This window comes from Oreochromis niloticus, linkage group LG9 (assembly GCF_001858045.2).
Source record: "Oreochromis niloticus isolate F11D_XX linkage group LG9, O_niloticus_UMD_NMBU, whole genome shotgun sequence".
NCBI lineage: Eukaryota > Metazoa > Chordata > Actinopteri > Cichliformes > Cichlidae > Oreochromis > Oreochromis niloticus.
Genome location: NC_031974.2, coordinates 16,067,745 through 16,089,699, shown reverse-complemented (window position 1 = coordinate 16,089,699; position 21,955 = coordinate 16,067,745). Strand labels below are relative to the sequence as shown.

Below are 21,955 nucleotides of genomic sequence, written 5' to 3'. Positions count from 1 at the left end.
TTCACTATGACCTCAGCTCAATCCCCTTTCCTGGGAATAACATCAGACTCTTATCAGTCCACGCACACATCTGTCTGCGCTGCACTACACCTCCCTGCATCTAAACTGCATGTGAGTGCAGACTCGCTGCACCATTGAAGATTTGTTTTTCCCCGGTTTCACATTAAAATTCAAGATCAAATATGCCGCATCTCTGAGTTTGTCTGTTATGAAGGCAGCTGTGAGTGTGTGTGGAGGCAGCTTCCTATTTTAGATGCATCCCCTCAGCATTGTCATTCATGTCGGGGTTGTCATGACGACTCAGGAGGCAGGCCGGTGAGTCTACCTCAATTTTTCAGTGGAGTTTCAGATGACTATTTATAGACACACCGTTTCCCTCCTCTGTCTGGGTCTTCTGCTGACACAAACATCAAAACGGTCTCCCACTGCGTCAGTCGTTTGTTTCCAACTTTATTCTTCGTATTTATGCAATATGTACACATGTACACTGTTATAAAATCTGTAGTGCTACCAATGTAGCATAGAAATGGACGAGTTTTTATAATTACAATTATCAGGCAAAAAAAAAAACATTAAAAAAAAAGGTGAGGAGATGGTGTGTAAACAGAGGGCCAGAGTGCACGGACTCAAAGATCAACTAAAGTCTATTCAGGTTTTGATGATGTCGTTGACTCAGGCATACAGAGCAGGTAAAATATCCCCAAATCCATTAACTAGATCCTGTATTTTAGTCAGAAGAGTGAAAAGATGGCAAAAACTTAAAGGCAATATTTATCTGGTAAACACTTGGAATTATTTTTGTTTCTTTGGAATTTCAGAAATACCCACACTGAACAACATATCCTAAAATTAGCATTGTTTGTACTAAGAAATCAAAGTAGGACTTAAATGGAATTCATTAGAAAAGGGGTCAGAATTAATCCAAGATGAATCATCAGGACCTACGATTTGGTGGGAATGTTATATCAAATCCCTTTCACTTGAAACCAATGTGAAAAAGCCTGTTCCAATGTTATAAAATGTTTCTGGACCCATACAAAGAACAGTACTGCATGTGTTGAGAGGAAGTTACTGGAGAACTCTTTGTCTGTCTTGTAAGGCAAGACTAAGGTGCACCTGCAAGAAGGCATGAATATGTTAAAACGTAACATCTAAAACCCGTGGAATCAAAAAAAGAAACTAAGCAGTAAGTGATGAACATACAATTAAAACGAGTAGTTTGACACTTTGGGAAATACGCTGTTAGAGTTAGAGCGATACCACTCTCATATATGAATCCCCCTCCCCCAGTAATGCCACAACCTGTTATTTGTAGGGTTTGTACAGATTTCACCAACACAAAATGGTAATTGTTGAGCTTTTAGAGGTGCTGGTAGGTGGTTTTTACCTTCAGAGAAACTGTTCACATGAGCTCTTTCCTCCTGTTTATTTGTGCTAAGCTAACCTGCTGTTGGCTCTACACTCCTACAGATATCAGAGTGGTATCAAGCTTTTCACCCGCTAAAAATCAATGCAGTCTGATATAACAGTGCTGCATTTATGAAGAGTATAGTATTCAGTTATTTTTGAATTAAAACAGTCATTGATTCAACTTTATTATTATCAAATCTTTGATTTATGCTTACTAAAGGACTGAAAGCTGTTCTGCTTCTTAGAAACGCTACGCTTGGCTGATCTCTTATTCACAGTGGGTACATTTGGTAGAGTTTTTATACTGGATTTTCTTCTTGACACAACCCCAAAAGGGATTTGTGTCTGCCGTTTTGTCCAGTCCTTGTGGACCCCTTGATCACTTCAAGAACTGCTGCTATTTTAAGTCTATTTCTGACTATTTGTAGTAGGACATTTATAGATATAGATGGTACAGGCCACCATTCAGGTTCTCTCCCCACAAATGCGTGCCTCAGAAGATTCGTAAAACAGTCTGGTCCTGGTGGATAAACTGACAACTATGTGAATCTTGAAAATACAAAGAGAAAAACGAGCATGGTCCTGACCTAAAGCACTGCCACTCTTCCACTGAAAACTGCTGTTTGGTTGCTTGGTTGTAGCCTGAAAGCTAATTATCACGATGAGTTACAATCATGATAAACCTTAGAGCTAATCTGTTTAAAACAGAAGCTCTTTTGAGGTTTGTGGTTAAATCAGCGCAAATGTGCAAGGTCTCAAGTGACCTAAAAACAGGAGGAGCTCTGAAAGCGGTCCAGAGATGTACAAGCAGACTACTTAGAAAACGAGTAGCTTCAACAGTTTTCAATGTAATTATAGGAAGTGTTATGGAACCCTTTGATGGTATCTCATCAGTACTGTGACCAAAACAATAGGTACATCAAATAAAATCAACAGACTTCAACTATACTCTCTGAAAATCGAATTAACACATTCAATGAATAAAAAGCTTCAACAAAAACTGAACACTATCACCTCCACCCAGATTATTTAATGCCATGCTCATTAGGTGTACCTAATAAACTGGCAACTATGTAAGTCTAGACAAGCAAATAACAAGTGTTATTTCCCAAAGTGTCAAACTATTCTGCAACTACAACATCAAAGTATGATGGCTGGTCAACCCTCGCAGTAGTCTGAAGGAACAAATGATTCAAGTGGTAGCAAGCAATAAAACTTAATAATAATAATAATAATAATAATATTAGAAACAATAAAAATTATAATGCTAATCACAGAAAGCACAGCTCAGTACAGAAAAAAATTCTGCTTTTGTGTCATGCTTTATCAAACACAGGTTTAAAATATGCATATTTGAGAATATTCATGCATATCCACACATAAACAACGTCTATGCATAGATACACACATACATATATTCATATATTTATATTTGTATCTATGTAATCAAAATCCTGCCATTGAAAAAGATGCAACAGCATTTACAAAGAAGTGTACATAAATAGGATGCTGTGGTTTTTTAGGGTATAGCAGCACGATGGGAGGACAGAACAGAGTCCAGGAGGGCCGTGGGAGGGGTTCTGGTCTGTCACTGGTGGATGTACGAGTCTCTGGCCCATTCCCCTGCCTCACCCCTCTTTTTTGGAGCTACCTCCCCTTCTCTGTCCCTCTCCCTGTCCCGGTCGTAGTAGTGATGGTGGTGGTCGCGTGCCGGCCGGTGGTGGTGGTGAGAGCGCTGCTTGTTGCGCTCGTTGTGGTCCTGTTCGCGCTCTTTGGAGCGCTGGTGTCCCGTGCTGTGACCGGCCTCCTCCGCCCCGCTGCGGTGATGGTGGTGGTGGTGATGGTGGTTGTGGTCCCGGTGGGGCAGTGGCTCGTAACGCTGTTGCAGCTGGGGATGCCCCTCCCCTTGATCCTCATCGTCCTCCTCTTCCTGCTGGAGACGCTGAGTGTGCGGCTCAGTACAAGCCGAGTCCTTGCTCTCTCGGCTTTCTCGGCTCTCCCTGCTCTCGGGGGTCTCAGAGTCCAAAGTCTCTTGCCGGGAGAGGCCCCTGGCTTTACTGCTGTGATGGTGGTGGTGGTGATGGTGGTTGTGGTGCTCAGTCCTGGTAGAAGATGACCGGTGGTGGACGTGCTGGGATCTCCTGGATGACTCTGTCCTAAGAGGCCTCTCCTCCTCGTTGCCCTCCCCCTCCCCCTCCCCCTCTGCGTCAGCGTCGCCCTGGTCCAGGCTCTGGTGGTGGTGATGATGGTGGTGACGGTGATGGTGGTGCTGGTAATCCTCTTTGGAGCCTTTCCTCTCCACTTTATCTCCCTTCTGCTCTGTACTGTTTCCCTGAGATTAGCGACACACATCAGTCAGTACGATGGCACATACAAAGCCAGAAAGCATCACACCAAGCACACGCAAACTAAAAATCACATCACCCCAGTTGCTTCACCTAAATTCACACAGAACTACAAAGAAGAAGATGTCACACTTGAACACACACGCTTTCTCATCAAATCCATTCATGGGCGACTCTGACCCGGGAGTAAGAACTCAAAAAAAGCAAGGCGTGCTCCTCGGCTTCAGCTTTCATCACTCGACCTCGCCGCACTTACCACACTAGCAAATACAAGCTCACTCCTGCTCCTCATCAATATCAGCGTTTTCTTCGCTCTCAGTCTTACATTGTGATGGCAGTGGATGGAGAAAGGGCAGAGATAAGGGCATTATGCAGCACTTACAGATGACTGAAATTGCCCATAAGGGTGAGGGTTGTTATAAAATATATTAAACAAAAACAATGGTTTAGAGCTGAGCTGAAAGGGAACTACAATTAAAAGTGAAATAAATGATTTCATGTTAAATACTGAAGTCCAGCTCTCCGTCTACGTCCAAACTGTCTCTAAACTGTTTTTATTCTATTGAGTTTTACACGTTTTTTTGGTAGTTAAACTTCAGGGGTCTCCTGTGTCATCAGCATCAGCCATGATTAATCACATGAACATGATAACAGCTTTGTTTTGACCTGTTAATATGAATTTTGTTCCCATGTCTTGAAGCGTGTTTTGTCTCTGCTAACTCTTTTCTTGCTGTCAGCTCCTGTTCGTCCTTTTATATTTGATGTTTTCTCTGATCTAGTTCCTCTTTATGCATCAGAAGGTTCTTGTAGAGCATTTTAAATTCAGCTTCTTCCTTAGCATTTCATACCCTTGTACCTATTCCAGATAAAGTAGATTATTCTTAATTTACACATTACCTGTAGGGCATATGTTAAAGAATAACATAATGTAAGAAAAGTAAAGACTTTTAGCAGATATTGTAGATGCAAACTACAACATTTTGTAATTCTTCAAAGCTCTGATTTCTTTCATCTCTTCCTTTCTAATCCTGCCTCCCACACTTCTAGATCCCCTCCTTTTTCATGGCCTCCATTGGCCCAGAGTATGCTCAGCACTTGTACCTGCACGCCAGAGACCGGGGCCGTGCTGGAGGGCAGGCTGGCTGTGGGTAGCTTTGCTAGCACTGGGTCAGGGGGGCTGCAGCTGGTGGGGTGAGTGCTTTTCCAGTAGGCCTCCAGGTAATCGGCCATATGCTCACATGCGTCCTCCAGCTGGTTCTCATCAAGAATGATGTCAAACATTTCCTGCAAAAGGCGAGACGGGCGCAGTCAGAGTTGAAGGAAATGGAACGGAGACATGACAGGGTCAAGAAAACCAGCCAGCGCTGATGTGGAATTTCACATTAAAAGACTTAAAATGATCTTTAAGGAAACAAAAACCGATAAAAAAAAAAAAACATCAGGGCAAGTTAGAAACAACTTACAGGATTAGACACTAGATAACATTAAGTATTCATTTTGCAGAAAATCTTAAACTGTAAATCCCCAAAGATACTGACTGCTATTTAAATGAAATTAAACCTCCGCTTTCACAATACTGGAGGGTTTGCCTCATTTTCTAAAATAATAAGTAAGCAGATTAGAGAGGAACGGAAATAGAACTGGCAGAAATTATAAAGGAATAAACAAAACCTGACTTCAGATATGCACAAATTAAAACCCAGAGCCAAAAAGAACAAAACTCCAAGTTATTTCACACACTGGATTAAAATTGGCAGTCATTTAGGTCCGCTGTGGAGACTTACAGGAGGGCACTGAGCCAGCTTGTCGGCGGCCACCATCTGGACATTGAGGTGTTTGGCCTGAGACTTGCCTCTGGACTTGATGAGCCGCTGTAACACCTGAAGGCAAATGAGGACGAAAGGCAACAAGGTCACGGCTGTTTTTGACAAACTTAAATTAAAGCTTTGTGCGTGCAGCACACAAGTTTCTCAGCTTTAAACAGGAGCTTCTTTTGGAGGTGGACAATTAATGTCATCTTAGAAGGATTCATTTCACACCACTACAGATAGATAGTAATGAATTTTCATTATTTTCAGATCCCATTTAAAACCCATTTTTAGATGAGACCCTATAAATGTGGGTTGCTACATTTGTATGCAGACATTCAAGTGTATAACCAGCTCTCCTTTAAGAAAATCATTGGTTAGCCACAGAATCTGTCAAAGCCAGGTAAATTTAAGACAAACCTCAAATCTTAAAAGTCTCAACTGGTCAATCAAATCTGTCATTAGCACTTATATATGATATCTAGAGCCTGACCAATATATTCCTCTTGGTGATTATAATCTGTTCTTGAAATATAGAGTATCATCGGGTATGTTTTCCAGGCAGCATGTGGGATTTTTGTTAGTTTACAGAAAACAATGCAGACAACTCTTTTCCCTCCTATCAGTAAGTTGCTAACTAGTTTGTGAAATAGATAATAAACAATAACCCTGCTCATTTTAACACCAGCACACTGTATTTATTTGTGGTTATACTGGATATCCATCCAACTACCCATTTATCATGGAGGTATCGCAGCTGTCACAGGGTGAATGGCGGGGCATACCAGAGACAGGTCACCAGTCACAACCATGCCTATGGTCAATTTAAAATCACTAGTTAACATAACATGCATGTCTCTGGACTGTGGGAAGAAGCTCCACTCCACGGGCCACCTTCGGACACATGACCTTCTTGCTGAGAGGCAACAGTGGTACCCCATGCATCTCTGTACAACTGTGCATATACAGTATATATAAATATGATATGAAAACTACTTTTTGTATTGAAATATACATTTTCCTTATTTTCTTTTGTTTTATGTGTGCGGCAGGCTGCAATGTGTTACTACTGTAGAATAAACATTCAATATTTTCCACAAACTACCAGGTTCGTGCCACGTGGTGATATTTGATAGCTAATGTTAAACTTCTGTCATTAAATAGACTTTGTGTACCTCATAAATAAGTATAACCCTCCCAAATAAATGCTGCCACATCCTAGACCATGAGGCATGAAAATTAAACAGTAGTGTTGCCTGAAATAATTTAATGCAGTAATTTTTTACTACCTAAAATCCAGCACTTGACTTCTAAGATTTAAGACAGGTAAAAGTTATTCACATACGAATGAATATCTGTGGTTATTTTTACTTTTGATACTTGCAGAATATTTAGCTTGCATGACGTCTTTACATTCATTTGTGCAGTTGCTAATGAAGTTGAGTAATTCAACTCATTTAACTGCTATTTATACAAATACAGCATATTAAAAGTTACTCTTAGTGTATAAGAAGCAGCAGTAGGGTGTAATTAAGAGGCCAGGTGATAAAGAGCAATTTAATTTACCCCACTTCGAGTGTGATTTAATCTGCGCCACTGTGATTTAAAGCTGGCATCTCGTGTCTGTTCATCAGCTATTGCTTTCTCTCATTTTCTGAGATGTGCTTTTTATTGATGACTGACTCATGAGCCTTTTGTACACTTGTTGAAGGTCGAAGTGATGAATCAGTCCTCTCACGCATTTTCTCGCTCTCAAAGTAGCAGTCACGTCTGACATGCTGGATTTAAAGCCAGGGAGCAGTTGCAGAGAGACAATACAAGCGGTGACAAGACAGGACGACATGGAGACAGACACACATAAACCAGCGGAGCTGACTAACACTTTTATGAGAGTACAAGGAACATCTGCTGAGCCGTTTTCTTCTGTCTCACTGTCCTTATTTTCCATCATAGCACATGTACACTGGCAAGTGCATCTGTTCCTCTCTGTTCCTTCAGACATCATTTCTCTTACCTTGGGTGAGGTGATCTTGACGTAGACAATGATGGGGGCGAGGGAAGTCTTCCCCAGCTGTGACGGGTGGTTGATGGTATCGGCGTCCAGAACCACCAGCTGTAACGTCCGCGCCAATTCAAAAATCCGCTCGATCTCACTCTGGACTTCAGCTGAAGGGAGACACAGAGGTCCGGGTTTATTCTTTTCAGAGGAGGAAATGATTTCTTATCAGTCCTCAGGGGGATTTATCATGATAGTAGTTTGTGTAAACAGTGGTTTGTTTTGCACTTTGTTTATCAGTGGCACACTTCCTCTTTTCTTTCTTTGCCACTTGATTGAAATCCCCTTATTTTCACCCCTTACTAAAAGTCTGCACTCTCTTTTTCACCTTCTCATTGGGCGACAGTCCTGCTAATCAAGTTTAACTTAGCCATTTCTTTGTTAGCATAACCAATAACTATATTTACGTTTATGGAAGTTTATGACCAAGAGGCTTAAGTCTAATCTGGTCTTTGTTTATTTTCCACACTGAGCAGTCCACTGGTGTTGTTTCCCCATTCATACTCACAACTGCAATTAATTTAAAGTTGGATAAATAAACTTTCATGCACCGGATCATAACTTAATAGCTGATTTCTTTCATGCATTCTTACCAGATCCCCTTAATGATTAAGTTCACTTCCGAAACCCCCGATTAACACCAATATATCCTCTGTGGCTGACTTTCAAAGACATCACAAATCTTGTAGTGTCATCTAAAAACACCTCACAAGTTGTTTCAGTGTGCCTGTACAAATATATTTCATGATTACTAATAAAAAAAAAAAGAATAAAAACAAAAAATGATCTTTTAACAGCTGAGTTCGTTATCGCAGATCAGCTCTCTGCTAGGACAGCAAATGAACATAATAGGTCCCATTTAATATTTATGCTTAATTTATTACAAAATATTCACAAGATTAAAGATACTCCTAACTCCATATTTTATTATGGACTGTCCTAGAGTAGCTGTGTATGATTTAAAGTTAAAAATACTCCTTATTTATCTTAAACCGAACAATGATGCATGCCTTAAGTTCATCTACTGTCTGAAAGAAGTTGTTTTAGCTCCACCCCCTCTCTCTTTAAGCTGACTCTCCTGTAATTGGCTGCCTCTCGTAAACACAAGGCTAAACAGCAGGTGAAGGCATCAGCTCTCTGTGATGTCATACAGATCCATGAGTGTAAAAATCATTGTGTTTAAAGTAATCTGAAGGTCTTTTGGCTCATAGGGATTACTTGCCTTACTTTTGCTGGCCTCATTACTGGAAACTAGGGGCATGTTTAATGTGACCATCTACCACTGTACAAATATATATTTGACAGATTTATACCTGACGATGGCGCTAGATTAAAAAGGATCCCAAGCGTAATTTCAATTTATTTTGAATATCTGTACAAACTTTTGCAACAATCCATCCATTAGTTGTTGAGACATCCCATTTTAATGTGGCTCTCTAGAGCCACACTGAAAGCGTGGCTCAAAAATGATTATTAGTTATTATTAAAGATTAATTTTTATGACTGCTCAGAGTCCATCAGTCATATAGTACGCCTTTTAAAAATCTGAGCGTGCATCAGTGATTTAGCGCACAGCTATTTCTCCCTCACAGAGACTTAAATATTCAAAAGACATCATGACTTCAGGGACACGGCTTGGAGACTAATAGCTCTGAGTGAGTGAGGAGCCACATTATGTTACCTCTAACAGATACCGACTCTTACATCACACAACTCCCACTCCAGCAGATGACGACGTGACTGCAAAAACAATCCTACAAATAACTCAGGAAGGCACGAGTCCCAGCCCGGAGAGAAATCACGGCCAAGCTTCATGACTTCCAGTCCCGACAGTCTGAAGATAACATGAAAACATTCCAGCCTAACAGCTCATTCAAAATCTCATTTTCCAACTTAAAAATGCCACAGAGGGTCTCAAGTTTCACATGTTTCCAACTTTTCCTGAAATCATTTCATCCATCTTAAAGGAGCACAGCTTCAAGCCAATGTCACTTTTGATGATAAAATTCTCTTAAAAAGCCTGGAATTACATTGAAAGCAAATGCATAACTCTTTGCTCTTTTGGCAGGAAAACAAAAGCTTTAAGAGACAAAAAAAGAACAAAAGAATGACAAAACACACCCCGAGTGGCCCTTAGCTTTAAAAGCTTTATGTTTAGTATATTAAATGAAAAAGTAGGTTTGACAAAGACTTTGTTTTCTGAAGAAGAACAAGGTCAAAGTTATAGTGTGGCGGCTCTCTGTAATCATTAAAAAACTGTACTTTTAACACACGATTTGCTTCTATTTTATGCTTTTTCCTGCCTTCTTCCTCTGCTGTGGCTGCTGACTGATGCTTCTGGTGATACATAGCAGAGATTAGCCTTGTCACCTCTGTTTGACTCCGGAATCTGTTTCATTCTAATCACATCTAAACCTCAATCAACCTCAGTCAAATCAGAGCGGCTCTTGAACTTATTATTGCATGTTTGCGCTCCATCTTTCATCCCAAACAAAAGAAGCCAGCCAAGGCCATTCAGGGCCGTCTAGAGTTATCGTTACCATTGTCAAGAGTTTCTTTAATCGTTTCCTTCCTTTTTGCTACGTAAGCTGGTCTCCTTGAAAACATTATGAATCAAAACACCAGATGTTCCCAGGCGTAGAGTTTTCTAAGAAACTTACCCAAGTTTGAGCGTGTGTTGGAGCGTTCGATGATGGCGTGCTTGCTGGGATTGTTCAGGACTGAGCGTTTGGCAAGAGAGATGTCCGCCGTGACGCGAGTGATTGATATTCTGTCATGAGAAATGGGAGAAGTAATCAGTAGATCTGGGCTTAAAACGAGATGTTGCTGAGGGCAGCAGTTTTTATCCACTGCTTGAGCACATTTCCTGAAACACTGCTGCAGTTCTCACAGCATTAAGAGCAATCATCACATCATTTAAAGCCCTGCAGCATGCTCACTATAAACATTTAGGCTACAGCGATCAGGCATGACATTATGGCCACCTGGCTAATAGTGTGTTGGTCCCCGCTTTGCTAAACAGCTAAAAAACTGCAATGCATTGTGTATTCTGACACCTTCCTACCAGAACCAACATTAACTTCTTCAGGAATTTGAGCTACCGTAGCTTGTCTGTTGGATCGGAAAGCGGATCACTAGATAGTGACCACTGCAGACCGGTAACAGCCCGCAAGAGCTGCAGTTTTGGAGTTGCTCTGACTCAGTCATCTAGGCATCACAATCTGACCTGCATCAAACTCGCTCAGAGCCTTACTCTTGCCCTTCTAACACATCAACTTTGAAGATAAAATGTTCCCCTAATGTATCCCACACACCCACTAACAGGTGCCATGATGATAATAATCAGTGTTATTCACCTCACCTGTCAGTGGTCAAAATGTGATACCAGATCGGCGTATATGTGACTAAAATGAGACTTCCCTTCATTGTTGCTTTAAGTAAAGACTCGCGTGTCATAAAGGTGGTCTCCTACACACAGAAACTCCAGGGTAAAGGGACAGCTCACTCTAAATTAAAATCTACACGTTTAACCTCTGCTGTGCAGTGCTGCTTGTTGTTGTTGATGTTTGGTTTCCCAGAATTAGAGATACTGGTTGTAGAAATGTTTGCTTCTCTATTAAATATACTGCAGCTGAACAGCACTTACTTTGCGATGCTCAACGCTTCCAAAAATACATCTGAAGAACTCAGCCGTAATTCTTTTGAGAAACCATGACCTAGTTAGTCAAACAAAAAAATCCACCACCCCTGTTGTACTAAAAGAAGAATGTGGCTTGTTACCATTACAGCTCAACCAACTGGGACACCATTAATGATTACATCTTAACACGAGCACAAACCTTTTGTCACGGGTAAATGCCAAGAAAATATACTTTAGACTAATGTTCTTCATCTATTTATTTATTTCTCTTTTCTTTTAATGCTTATTGACTCGTTGCAAAGGCAGCTTCTGTGACAGCACTTCAGTCCCTGACAAATTTCCCTAAGCGGACAATGAAGTCGTATTGTATTGTTTTTCATTGATCGTGTTCATCAAATGCAAACAGTTTGTCAATACTGATACTATATCACAGCTGCTCACCCTTCCCTGCAGACATTAGGAGGTGGTTTGGGGAGTGCTGTGCATTATTTCACTAACTTTTCCAGATTTTGTAGATACAACGCACATGAGCTAAAGAGCCTTAGCAGCTCAGTCAGTGGTTGAACACCCGGGGAGCCGGAGCTCTGCTGCATGTCATTCCTCCGCTCTCTTTCCTCTGTCTATCTGCTGTGTTATATAAATAAAGGAAAAGTATCCCACATAAAAACCGTGTGGATGTTGTTAATGTCTGATCTGTATTTGCTCCTTCTTCACCAAGGTTATTATAGGCAACTGAAACTAAACTAAAAGCTAAGTGTGGAAAAACACTAACTGAAATAAAACTAACTAAAATAATATTTGTCCCTACAGAACTAAATAAAAAAAATACGAGAAATGTTTTCAGTTTTAATCTTTGTCAGCTTGGTCAAACGTGTCAACGCTGTCAGGCTGACGAGGCTTTGGTGCATATGTTTACTGGGACTGAGATGTCTGTGTGACTGTGGTTGTCTGTAGTTGTTTGCTTTGTTGTACTGTGTCACGTCTTGCTCTGAAACTCTGGCAAAACCACCCATGTCAATAACAAAAACTAACACTAAAGCTAGCGAAAAACAAAAAAACTGAAGTGAAATGAGCACATCCACTCTGGAAACTAAATGAAACTGCACTGAATAGAAATCAAACATGTAAAACTTGTGCTATGAACAGTATGTGTTTATATTTGAGTTTGGGCATGTTACTAACTTTAGTAACACGAACTTTACACGAGATAAATTAAAGTTTAATAAATTAAACATTTATTTTTATACATTTTTTTGAGGATTTATAACATGTGTATGCTTATGAAAAAACATGTATTTGCAGCCCATAACTGAGGATTCTGTACCAAAGCAACAAGAGAGCGCACATAAAAATGCGCCGTGCATTTGAGACTCGCACACGGCGTAGGAATCTCGATTGCCATGGGAAAACTGTGCCAAACCAACTAAGAAAAACTAACACCAAATCAAAGACAAATGTCAGAGAGCAGCAGCAGGGAATTACTTACAGGTGTAAATTTGTTTAAAACAAATCAGCAGATCAAACGGTATTCTCCGCAGCTGCTGATGGTCTGAGTGGATCTTAGTGTTGTGCAACTTCTAAACTAAAGAACCTCTCTGCTCCGGGTGGGAGGATGGACTCAGCATTGAGTAAGGAGAATCCTGCTCTGCTCTAGGGCCCATTATGGCCTATTAAGGACATGGAGAGGGCCTATTTAAAGCAGCGGCACACATCTCCAGGCCAAACAAACTTGTTACACACTCCCTCAGCTAACCTCGAGGGAGAGATAAATACCAGCCTATAGACTTAGTGAGGAAGAGTGAGGAAGGAAACGGGATGGGAGCTTGTGTTTTTAAAAAGGTCACAGGAAGCTTACCTTCCCTCAAATCTGTGTTTCAAAAAGTCAAACAGCGCTTTTTGCATCATGTCTGTCACCTGCAGACAAGAGATACAGGAGGGAGAACAAGAGCCAATGAGTCCGGTTTTCTACACTACTAAAGAAAATACTAAAGAAAATTCAGTGTTGTGTTTGAAAAGTCGAAGCTTTGACGCACCTCGTAGCCCTTCAGTGACGGTCCAACCAGAACCACGGGCCGCATGGAAGGCACAACGTCGTACGGAGGAATGTGCTCCGTCTTCAGAAGGAGAGAAGAAGAAAAACAGTTACACATTTATGGAGACAAAGTAAACACTCACCATCACAAATCACTTAAGGGGGTGGAAAAACAATGAAGTAGACATTTTAAAAGCACTGAAACATTATGAACCATGAAACGGGACGTCCGACCTGGTTCGAAGAAAACAAACAAGCTTTGATTTATAACCGATTTGGCAGTTTGCTTCAGAAACTTTAATGATGACACTTCAAAGGAGGTTACCATAAACGAAAAATATTTATGTATGTCAGATCGAGTCTCTCGTGTCATGGTTCTGATTCCGCTGAATAAAAGGGAGAGCCAGTTACACATAGTTTTATATATTACAGGAAAGGTTAGTCAGGGAGTGGGAAAGAAGCCCGAGTAGATCAACAGAAGCTTTGACTGAAAACACAAAATTAGCACACAGTTAGAAAAACTCGCTCACTGCTGTACGGACAAAAACGGAGCTCAGTTTGTGGAACAGCCTGTTTTTAATCAACACTTAGACTGACCTTATTATGAGGTCAACGCGGTCCATGATGTGACTTTTCCACATACTATAAACAGTTATTTTTCTAAATGTAAAAATGCTTTTATGTGATGGCTTTTAAGACGTCTTTAATTACACTTAAAAAATACTTGCAAATATGCACATGCAGCACTTAGCATATTTATTAGACCACCTATTATTATATAATATTTTAGAAATGTAAAAAATTATATTTTGTTATTGATGACGCAAATGAACTGAATTCATGTTTTTATACCCAAATTTGATCCAGCACACTGTAATCCTCTAAGAAGATAAGAATGAATCAAGCATAACATTTAACCACTAAAACTACTATTTTCTTTTTGGGAATGCAAATAAATAGCTGCATGATGATAATAATAATAATAATAATAATAATAATAATCATAATAATAATAATAATAATAATAATAATAACAACAACAACAACAACAACAACAACAACAACAACAACAATACTAATTATGTGTTTTACAATGGGGGCTTTTTTGTTGCTTTTTTGTAAAACAGTAAGTTTGAACATTCATGAATAACATGCATTGAAAATATGATTTACATTGAACTGGTGCATTCTGTTAATTAATCATTACAGAAACATAAAAATGATTTTGATTATTACAAATACAGTTAATTTAAGGCTGAACACTGGGTGTTTGACTGTGAGGCTCTCCGGTGCAGAATGTCATGTGATATGTTTATGAGAGCTCATAGACTGATATAATCACACAAATGTTTTTGAATTTTTACAGTTTACTGTAAACATGCATAGTTTAATAAAGAAAAAATAGTTGATTCATAGAGATGACAATTTTTTATTTGCAACCCTATTCGAAATATTTTTTAACGGATTTATAAACTACTGAAACTTCTGATACATTCTTGCATTTGTGTTTTTAGTGAACTTGCTGCTTCTGGTTATTTTTTTTTAGTGGAAATTAACATTATAAATTCAATTTGTGTATAATTTTTTAAGACTGTGTTTTTAATCCTTGCAAATATTAGCATGTGGTTTCAGAGAGGAAATGCATTATGGTCTGTGACAGCGAGCCAATGACCCTCATACCTCTGTGTTTGAGCCGAGAAACAGAGAGAAGGTTTACTTCTGCTTTCTCTGGCTACTTAAAAGGACTGCTGACATTATTTTCTCAGTCATCCCTTATTTGTCCTCATGTCCGGGCGGTTCTTTCGATCTGTGTTATCTTTACGATAAGTGTTTCAGATGATTTATTTAGACTTTCTTGTTGCAGTCTGTTGCTCCCTCTTGCTCATCCCTTCAGCTCTAAACATTTTCTTTCTAGCATTTGCTGTCGTCAGTGAGCTTCCCCAGAGATGCTGTGGGAACTGATGCACACTACTGCTGACTAACATGCCATTAACGAACACTGTAGCTCAGCTTAAATACTTTCAGTAGCATATTTAACTTCTAGATTACATGGTCACTGTAATCATGGGAAACAAGCTCCACTATATCCTTAAGTCCTACAGTAAACAGCATTTATTTATTTCAGCTGTCACTAATGAAAAATATGAGTAGTTTAGCATAAGAATGGGTAAAGACATGTCCCACTGAGTTCTTGCTGAGATTTTCATGGGAAGAATGATACAACTCTTCTTGTCTATCTCTCTACTAAAGCTGCCCATCAGCACCACAAATGCTTACAAATTCAATATTCTTTGTTTAATCCATATAAAGTGCCTGAATGAACAAGCTGCTGCTTTATGAGGTCTTTATGTTGACCTACAGATATGTTACAAATAAAAAAACAGGTTTCAGTGTGCTTTGGCAGTCTCCATGTTTCTGTTAGTCTGCTGGAGGGATGGACCAGAATATATTATAGTGAACTAAACCAAAACTAAGTTGAAATAACACTTTAATTAAAAATAAAACCAAGATCTAACTAAATTATATGTTTTACTTACATAAATGAAATGTAAGAGGAGTTTTAGTTTTAATCTTTGTCACTTATCAAATGTGTCAGCAGAACCACCCTGAGGAGGCTGTAGCACATTTGTTTATTTGGACTGTGATGACGGTGATCCAAAACCTCTCATAGGTGTTCAGCTGCAGTATATGATTTGAACCATTTTTTGCTCATAAAATGATTCAGTGACCCCTTCATGTCCTGAGGACAAAGGCACCATCATTGTGGAAAAGATTGCTCTCATCTGGGTAGTCTTTTATGATGTTGACAGAACCACCATATCTCCTCACTCTAGAGGTTAGGATTCAAGCTCTCCTTTAATTTGTCAATCATCTTTTCTTGGCTTTTCATGTTTTCTGTTTTTATTCTCTCTGCCTTTGTACTCTAGCTTGATATTAATAAAAGATCATGGCATTACTTTTCTCATCAACTGTAAGTCTCACCAAGAAACAAGCTGTTCACACTGAGATCCCAAATTTACACACAAAACAATCACAACGCACAGGCTGGCAGGAGCGGTGAGTAGTGTGAGTACATAGGTGAGTCTATGCTTAGGAAATGCATTGAGAGTTTTTCACAGCTCAGACTATGGAGGTTATCCCCACACCCTGCTGTGCTGGTGCGGTGCACACAAAGACTTACCGACTTCTGCTTCTGTTTAGCTGTGGCGAGACGGAAGAGGAAAAAGAGAGAGGTTAGGAAAAGGCATGCATGCTAAGTGTGGCGTGCACGCCGAGGGACAAGGACGATGGTGTAGACAAACAGGAGGGGCGCTGAGTGTAGCTGAGCAGCCATAGGCATTTTAGTCAGAGCCGTGCGGACGGATAGAGAAGAAGGGAGGGTCGGGTAGCTCAGGTAGAGTTTACCTTCTTAAAGAAGGGCATTCGTTTCTCTTTTGCTAGGGGTGACATGACAGTGTTTGGACTGGCTTTAGGGGAGCGCAGGTTGACTGGAAGCTCATTGTCCTCGGGGTCTAAGCCTGTGGCGTCTATGTCAATGGCTACCCACACAGACAGACAAGAGCATCATCACATGGAGGTGAAGACAGGAGGTCACAGGTAACAGGGTATGATTCACATTGACAGTAGCACAGAATGTAGGTACTACACAGAAAGTACATGAAACATGTAAAAGTACAGTTATGGCAGAAATAATGTCTGTTTTATTGAGGTTAGCAACACGTACATCTTACCTACAGCTGGATTTCAGTGACTAAATGTTGATTCAAAATACTAACAAATCTATTAAATACAAAATTGGACTTTTACCCCTGAAGCTGCTTACCAGATGAAGGAGGAGTAGATTTCCGTGAGTTAGGAACAACTTCACCTAAACTAGATGATGAGTTTGCTCCCAATTTACTGAAACGATAAATACGATTTTTAACATTAGGCCAACAAAATTGAATATCTAATGATATGCATATTCATAATAAATGATCTCAAAGCTAAGGCAAAGGACTTTGGTGTGCACGAGTCTGTTTACCTGGAGTGGAACTTGCCCTGCTTGGCTCTCTGCTCCTGGAGGATACGAGTGTTTTCAAGCTTCACTGGACTGGGGATGAAACCGATTTCACAGCCTTCTTTCACCAGGCGTCCTATCCACCAGTCATTGTTGTACTTCTACACATACACAAAATTCAAGAAAGTCATCTCAAACATCCTCCTTTTTATTGCTGCCGTCATCTTTCTTTCCATATGGCATCGACATACTACCGTACTGAATAACACCTCTAGCTCACCTCTTTGACATGGAGGAAGTCTTTAGCCTCAAAGGAGACGGCCATGCCTGGCACAGGGACATCATCGTCGTGACTCGGGCTGTAGCTGACATTTGTGCGGACGGCAAATGCAACTGGTTTGGTCTAGCAGAAGGAACAAAGGAGGGAAATAAAAGAAAATGTCAGATTTTACAAGCGATAAATTGCTTTCAAACTGGAGGAAATCAAGCACAGATTCTAACACGAGTGGGGAGACAGTTGCTAAAAGTTTTTATTTTAATCTTTTTCGAGCACTGCTGCCAAGCTGTGATCCTCGTCTTTGTGTGAGGTGTAAAAATAACCCCGGGTGAGAGATATCAGCAGCCTCTGACTCATCCAGACTTCGTCTAGTCTTCTCTTCACAAATGATCTGCCTGCTTTTCTGTCTCTCTGCTACATGCTACAGCACTCACATGCTACAAGTTCAAATGATGCAACATGTTACCAACCGCAGCACCAGTACTAAAAGTACGCTCAAGCAAAATCAGCACTTGCGTAAATGGTAAATCATAAATCAATCCAGCATTCTTTACAAAGACAGAATCAATACTGACCTCCTTATACAATCACTGTAAACCTTCTACTTCAAGACAAAAAGTCATTGAGATAATGCATAAAGCTAATAAAATGTTTCCAGGCAGGGAAATAACAAACTAACACTGCTGACTGTCCACAAACTGATGTTTCTGCACCGTTCAATAAAACCTTCCCTGCCCACAGTGACACGTTACCCTGCTACAAAAGATTAAGGATCACATCATATGCTCACATACAAACACTAAACTAGTTTCTGGGTTTGTTTTTGCAAGCCCAGAATATCCACTTAAGACACATATCCCTTTAAGAATTACATAAAATGCTTTCGGACATAATCTTGGAGCCAGTCTGGCGGCAGTAGCCTCAACAGTTGGCAACACGGTCATGCCCTCAACCAGATTACATTTGCTCTGCCTTTGACAGAGTGACAAGCATGACAGAAGTCAACTGAAAAGCCAAAATAAATGCACAGGGATCTAGCTTAGAGTAATCTCCCAGCCCAGACTTGCACGCTAAACATTTACCTGCAGGTGAAAGGGAGCAAGATGAGAGAGTGGATGTGCAATATTTAGCTGGAAGTCTAACCGAGATCACTAGATCAGAGAGGCTGATGCTATAATGGAGTTGGACTTTCTACAGATTCCTAAAAAAATGCCTTCAAGGGGCACAAAAGGTCTGGCCTGCTGTAGCCGGTTTCCTCCCAATCTGACTTACTCTTAGCAACCCAAAAATAAAGCGCACCATCACATTGAGGTAATTTCCATTTTGATTTCTGCATTAAAATGTGGACAGAAAGTATAAGAAAAACACATTTATCTTTATTACCACTGGGTTTAGCATAAAGTGAAACCAAGACTGATTTATAATAGACAGAAGTGGAGCTCATGCTATATATTTTAAAAGCTCTAATATCTGATTTTATAGTCGTGGGAGAAGATGAACCCAACAAACACTCTTTAGTACAGGAGACAGAGATTGTTTTTGCCACCACTCCCGACTAGTCAGCTAATAAATGCTCCACTTTGTTCATTGGTTACTTCATAACTGACTGTTTTTTGCTGCTATTTGCTTTTCAGGCTTTCAGCTTCACTGTTTTAATTCAGTCCCACTGTACTTGCAGTGAACTTTTCTGTTAGGTAGGCAGCTATTTTCTCAGTTAAAAAGCTACCTTCTCAGAAGAAAATACAGTGAGCTTCTGCAGGGAACACAAACAAATGACCAAGAGCACTTACATGACTCCAAATGAATGATAATGTGACTTTATTTGTGATGACAATATTGGCGCGTCATTACTGTGTTCATAACCAGTGATCAAAACATTTATTGCAAGTTTCAAGTCTATCAGATAAACACCTCAGAGAAACACAACTAGTGTGAAATCACAATAAACTATGAATGATTGTGTAAATAATACATTAGTCAAATCCTCCTGAGATCATTTTCCCACATGCAGGCAGCAATGTAAATATTCTATGGCTGTAAGCTGGTGTGTGTGTGTGTATGTATGCGTGTGTGACGTCTCCATTGAGGAAATCGTCCAATCCAGCATGTGCACTGCCAAGACCCTTTGAGGACACAGAGTCCTTGGCGTTTGCATGCAGTGAGTCACATGCCTGAATGAAGGTATGAGGTCCATTAGTATACATATGTGTGCTCTCTCAGTAGTCTCCTGGACTGCTGCCTTTTTCCTCCCTTCCAGCTGCTCTCCTTCATTTTATCCATCATTTTCTTTCTATAGTCTTAATGGCATTTTACAGACCGTGGCAAATATGCACACATACATCTCTTGATGTGCCACTCTGTCTTACAGGTGACTGTGGCATCTATTCAGAATGACACTTTTACACTGCTCAACAGTATCTCCTCACCTCCTGACTGAGCCCATATGGCTCTGTTGCTTCTTATGTAACAGAGGCCTTCATTATGGATGCCATACTGCAGTGAGTAAGGGAGAAGGACAGAGGCGGAGGGTTAGGGACAGGGTAAGAAAAAGAAGAGAGGAGGCGGGCAAAATAGAGGACACAGAATAGGAAGATTTAGTGTTAAAAAAAGGAGATGAAAGAGAAAGGACTGGGAATAAGAAAGTAGATTAACAGCAGAAGAGAAGCCCTGTCTGTAACTGGGAACCCTATGAGGCGCAACCAATTAACAACTGTGAAGCTAGTCACAATATCACGTCACCCCATACATATTTCATCAGGTAATACCTCCCAGTCCTCTTTCTGCTTATACCAACCTGCCCTTGATGTAGCTGATTTGCCTTCTAGCATGCTCCAACCTTTCCTTTAGCAACATGCCAAGGATCTCGCGCTATAAATTAAGATTCCCACATTGTTTCACCTTGAATCTCGTGGATCGATTTGAAATAAATTCCCCTCTGCTCCGCGTGCCGGCCTTAGGCTGTACAGAGAACTGGTAAAATTTATTATTATATGACATGAAGGAAACCATAACTATCATTAATCTAGCGTGTGGGAAGATGTTTCTATAATTATCAAAGGCTCCTTTGGTATATACTTGTATATTGACTTGACCACTGCAGCTGCCAGTCCTATTATGCCTGGAGTTTATAGTTGGAGTGAGATTATGCTTTGTTTTCATAAATCAAGCCTTCATCCACATATTCAAATTGCTTTTTGCATCCACGGTTGTTATGTTAAAGCTTCTTGAGTGACACTTAACAAGAGTGAGGGAAAACTGGCTTCATCAACAGCAAAAGAAATCTCCAGTACTTCAAGTACACTACTGCAGCCATGAAGATTTAGAAAATACAACACAAAGACAACACGATAAAATGACCGTAAACCATGCAGCAGTCTTTGGCTGTCAATACAAATTATGGCAAACTGTCACTCTTCTTTTACAGTACTGTGCAAAAGTCTTGAGCCGCCCATTACTTATTTATATTTTGATGCAGAAATTCAATACAAGGCAAAAGTTTGTACATATAAGTCTTTGTCTTGGAATAAAACTGAACTGTTTTGAATTCTTTGAAGTCTTTCTTATATCGTATTTGAACATTCAGCCAATAAATCCTTTCTGACGGATAAGCATCACTCACTGACATTCAAAAATGTTGCTGATAGGCTGATATGTTTGCACAGTGCTGCCAGCCCTATTTCTTTATGTAATTTTCTTTGTAGAAATGATGCCAGACTGCTTCAATAATGTCTGGACTCTGATGGAGCTCCACTGTGTGTTTTGTATCCAGGTATGTTTTTTCTGCATCAGCAGTGTGTTTCAGTGTCACGCTAAAAAATGACGATGTTTTCCAGATGGTTTTGCATTGTGGATCAAAGTCTGACGGTACTTTTCTGCATTCATAACTCCATTACGTTTGACAGGATCCCCAACACCGCTGGTTGAATTCCAGCCCTCAAACTATGACAGAGCCTCCACCATGTTTTACAGATGGCTGTAAGCACTCACTGTTGTACCTCTCTCCTGACCTCCTCCAGACATACTTGCAATGATTCAGAGTAAAAGCTTTAAATTTGGATTCATCACTTCATCAGACCTGTTGCCACTGATTTTCAGTCCAGTTTTTGTGTAACCTCAGCTTTTTCTCCCTGTTTCTCTTCTTGACAGCCATGTTTCCACTGAGACCATTTCTGACAAGGCTTTAGTGAATGGTAATCAACAGTGGATCGACTGAAGAGCTCAAAGCTCGATCTTTCAGGTCCTGTCAGATTTTTTTTGTTTTTCTTAAAGACATGACTTTTAGTTTCTGTTCATTGGCTGTAGTTTGTTAGTTTTTTTAAAGGCCTGCCAATTCTTCTTTTGTCCTCTACTTGCAGACCATGCATTGATATGACAAGTTTTTGGCTTT

General features: G+C 40.2%; 1 protein-coding gene across 7 annotated transcripts in view; it reads right to left on the bottom strand.

Annotated features, from left to right (window-relative positions):
• Positions 1-433: 433 nt before the first annotated feature.
• cacnb2a (calcium channel, voltage-dependent, beta 2a) overlaps positions 434-21,955 on the bottom strand; it is a 71,301-nt gene continuing 49,779 nt past the window's right edge. For 4 of the 7 annotated variants that reach the window (XM_005448939.4, XM_005448942.4, XM_005448943.4 and 1 more), the window contains 11 exons: positions 17,572-17,694; positions 17,316-17,452; positions 17,115-17,191; positions 16,697-16,830; positions 13,293-13,373; positions 13,115-13,173; positions 10,280-10,389; positions 7,578-7,729; positions 5,540-5,635; positions 4,857-5,039; positions 434-3,742 (listed from right to left, as the gene is read on the bottom strand). In XM_005448939.4, the coding sequence (XP_005448996.1) occupies positions 2,999-3,742; positions 4,857-5,039; positions 5,540-5,635; positions 7,578-7,729; positions 10,280-10,389; positions 13,115-13,173; positions 13,293-13,373; positions 16,697-16,830; positions 17,115-17,191; positions 17,316-17,452; positions 17,572-17,694 (1,896 nt within the window). In that variant the 3' untranslated portion in view covers positions 434-2,998. Of the gene's footprint in view, positions 3,743-4,856; positions 5,040-5,539; positions 5,636-7,577; positions 7,730-10,279; positions 10,390-13,114; positions 13,174-13,292; positions 13,374-16,472; positions 16,493-16,696; positions 16,831-17,114; positions 17,192-17,315; positions 17,453-17,571; positions 17,695-21,955 lie in introns of all 7 variants that reach the window. The other 3 variants (XM_005448941.4, XM_005448944.4, XM_005448940.4) reach the window with 2 other exon arrangements.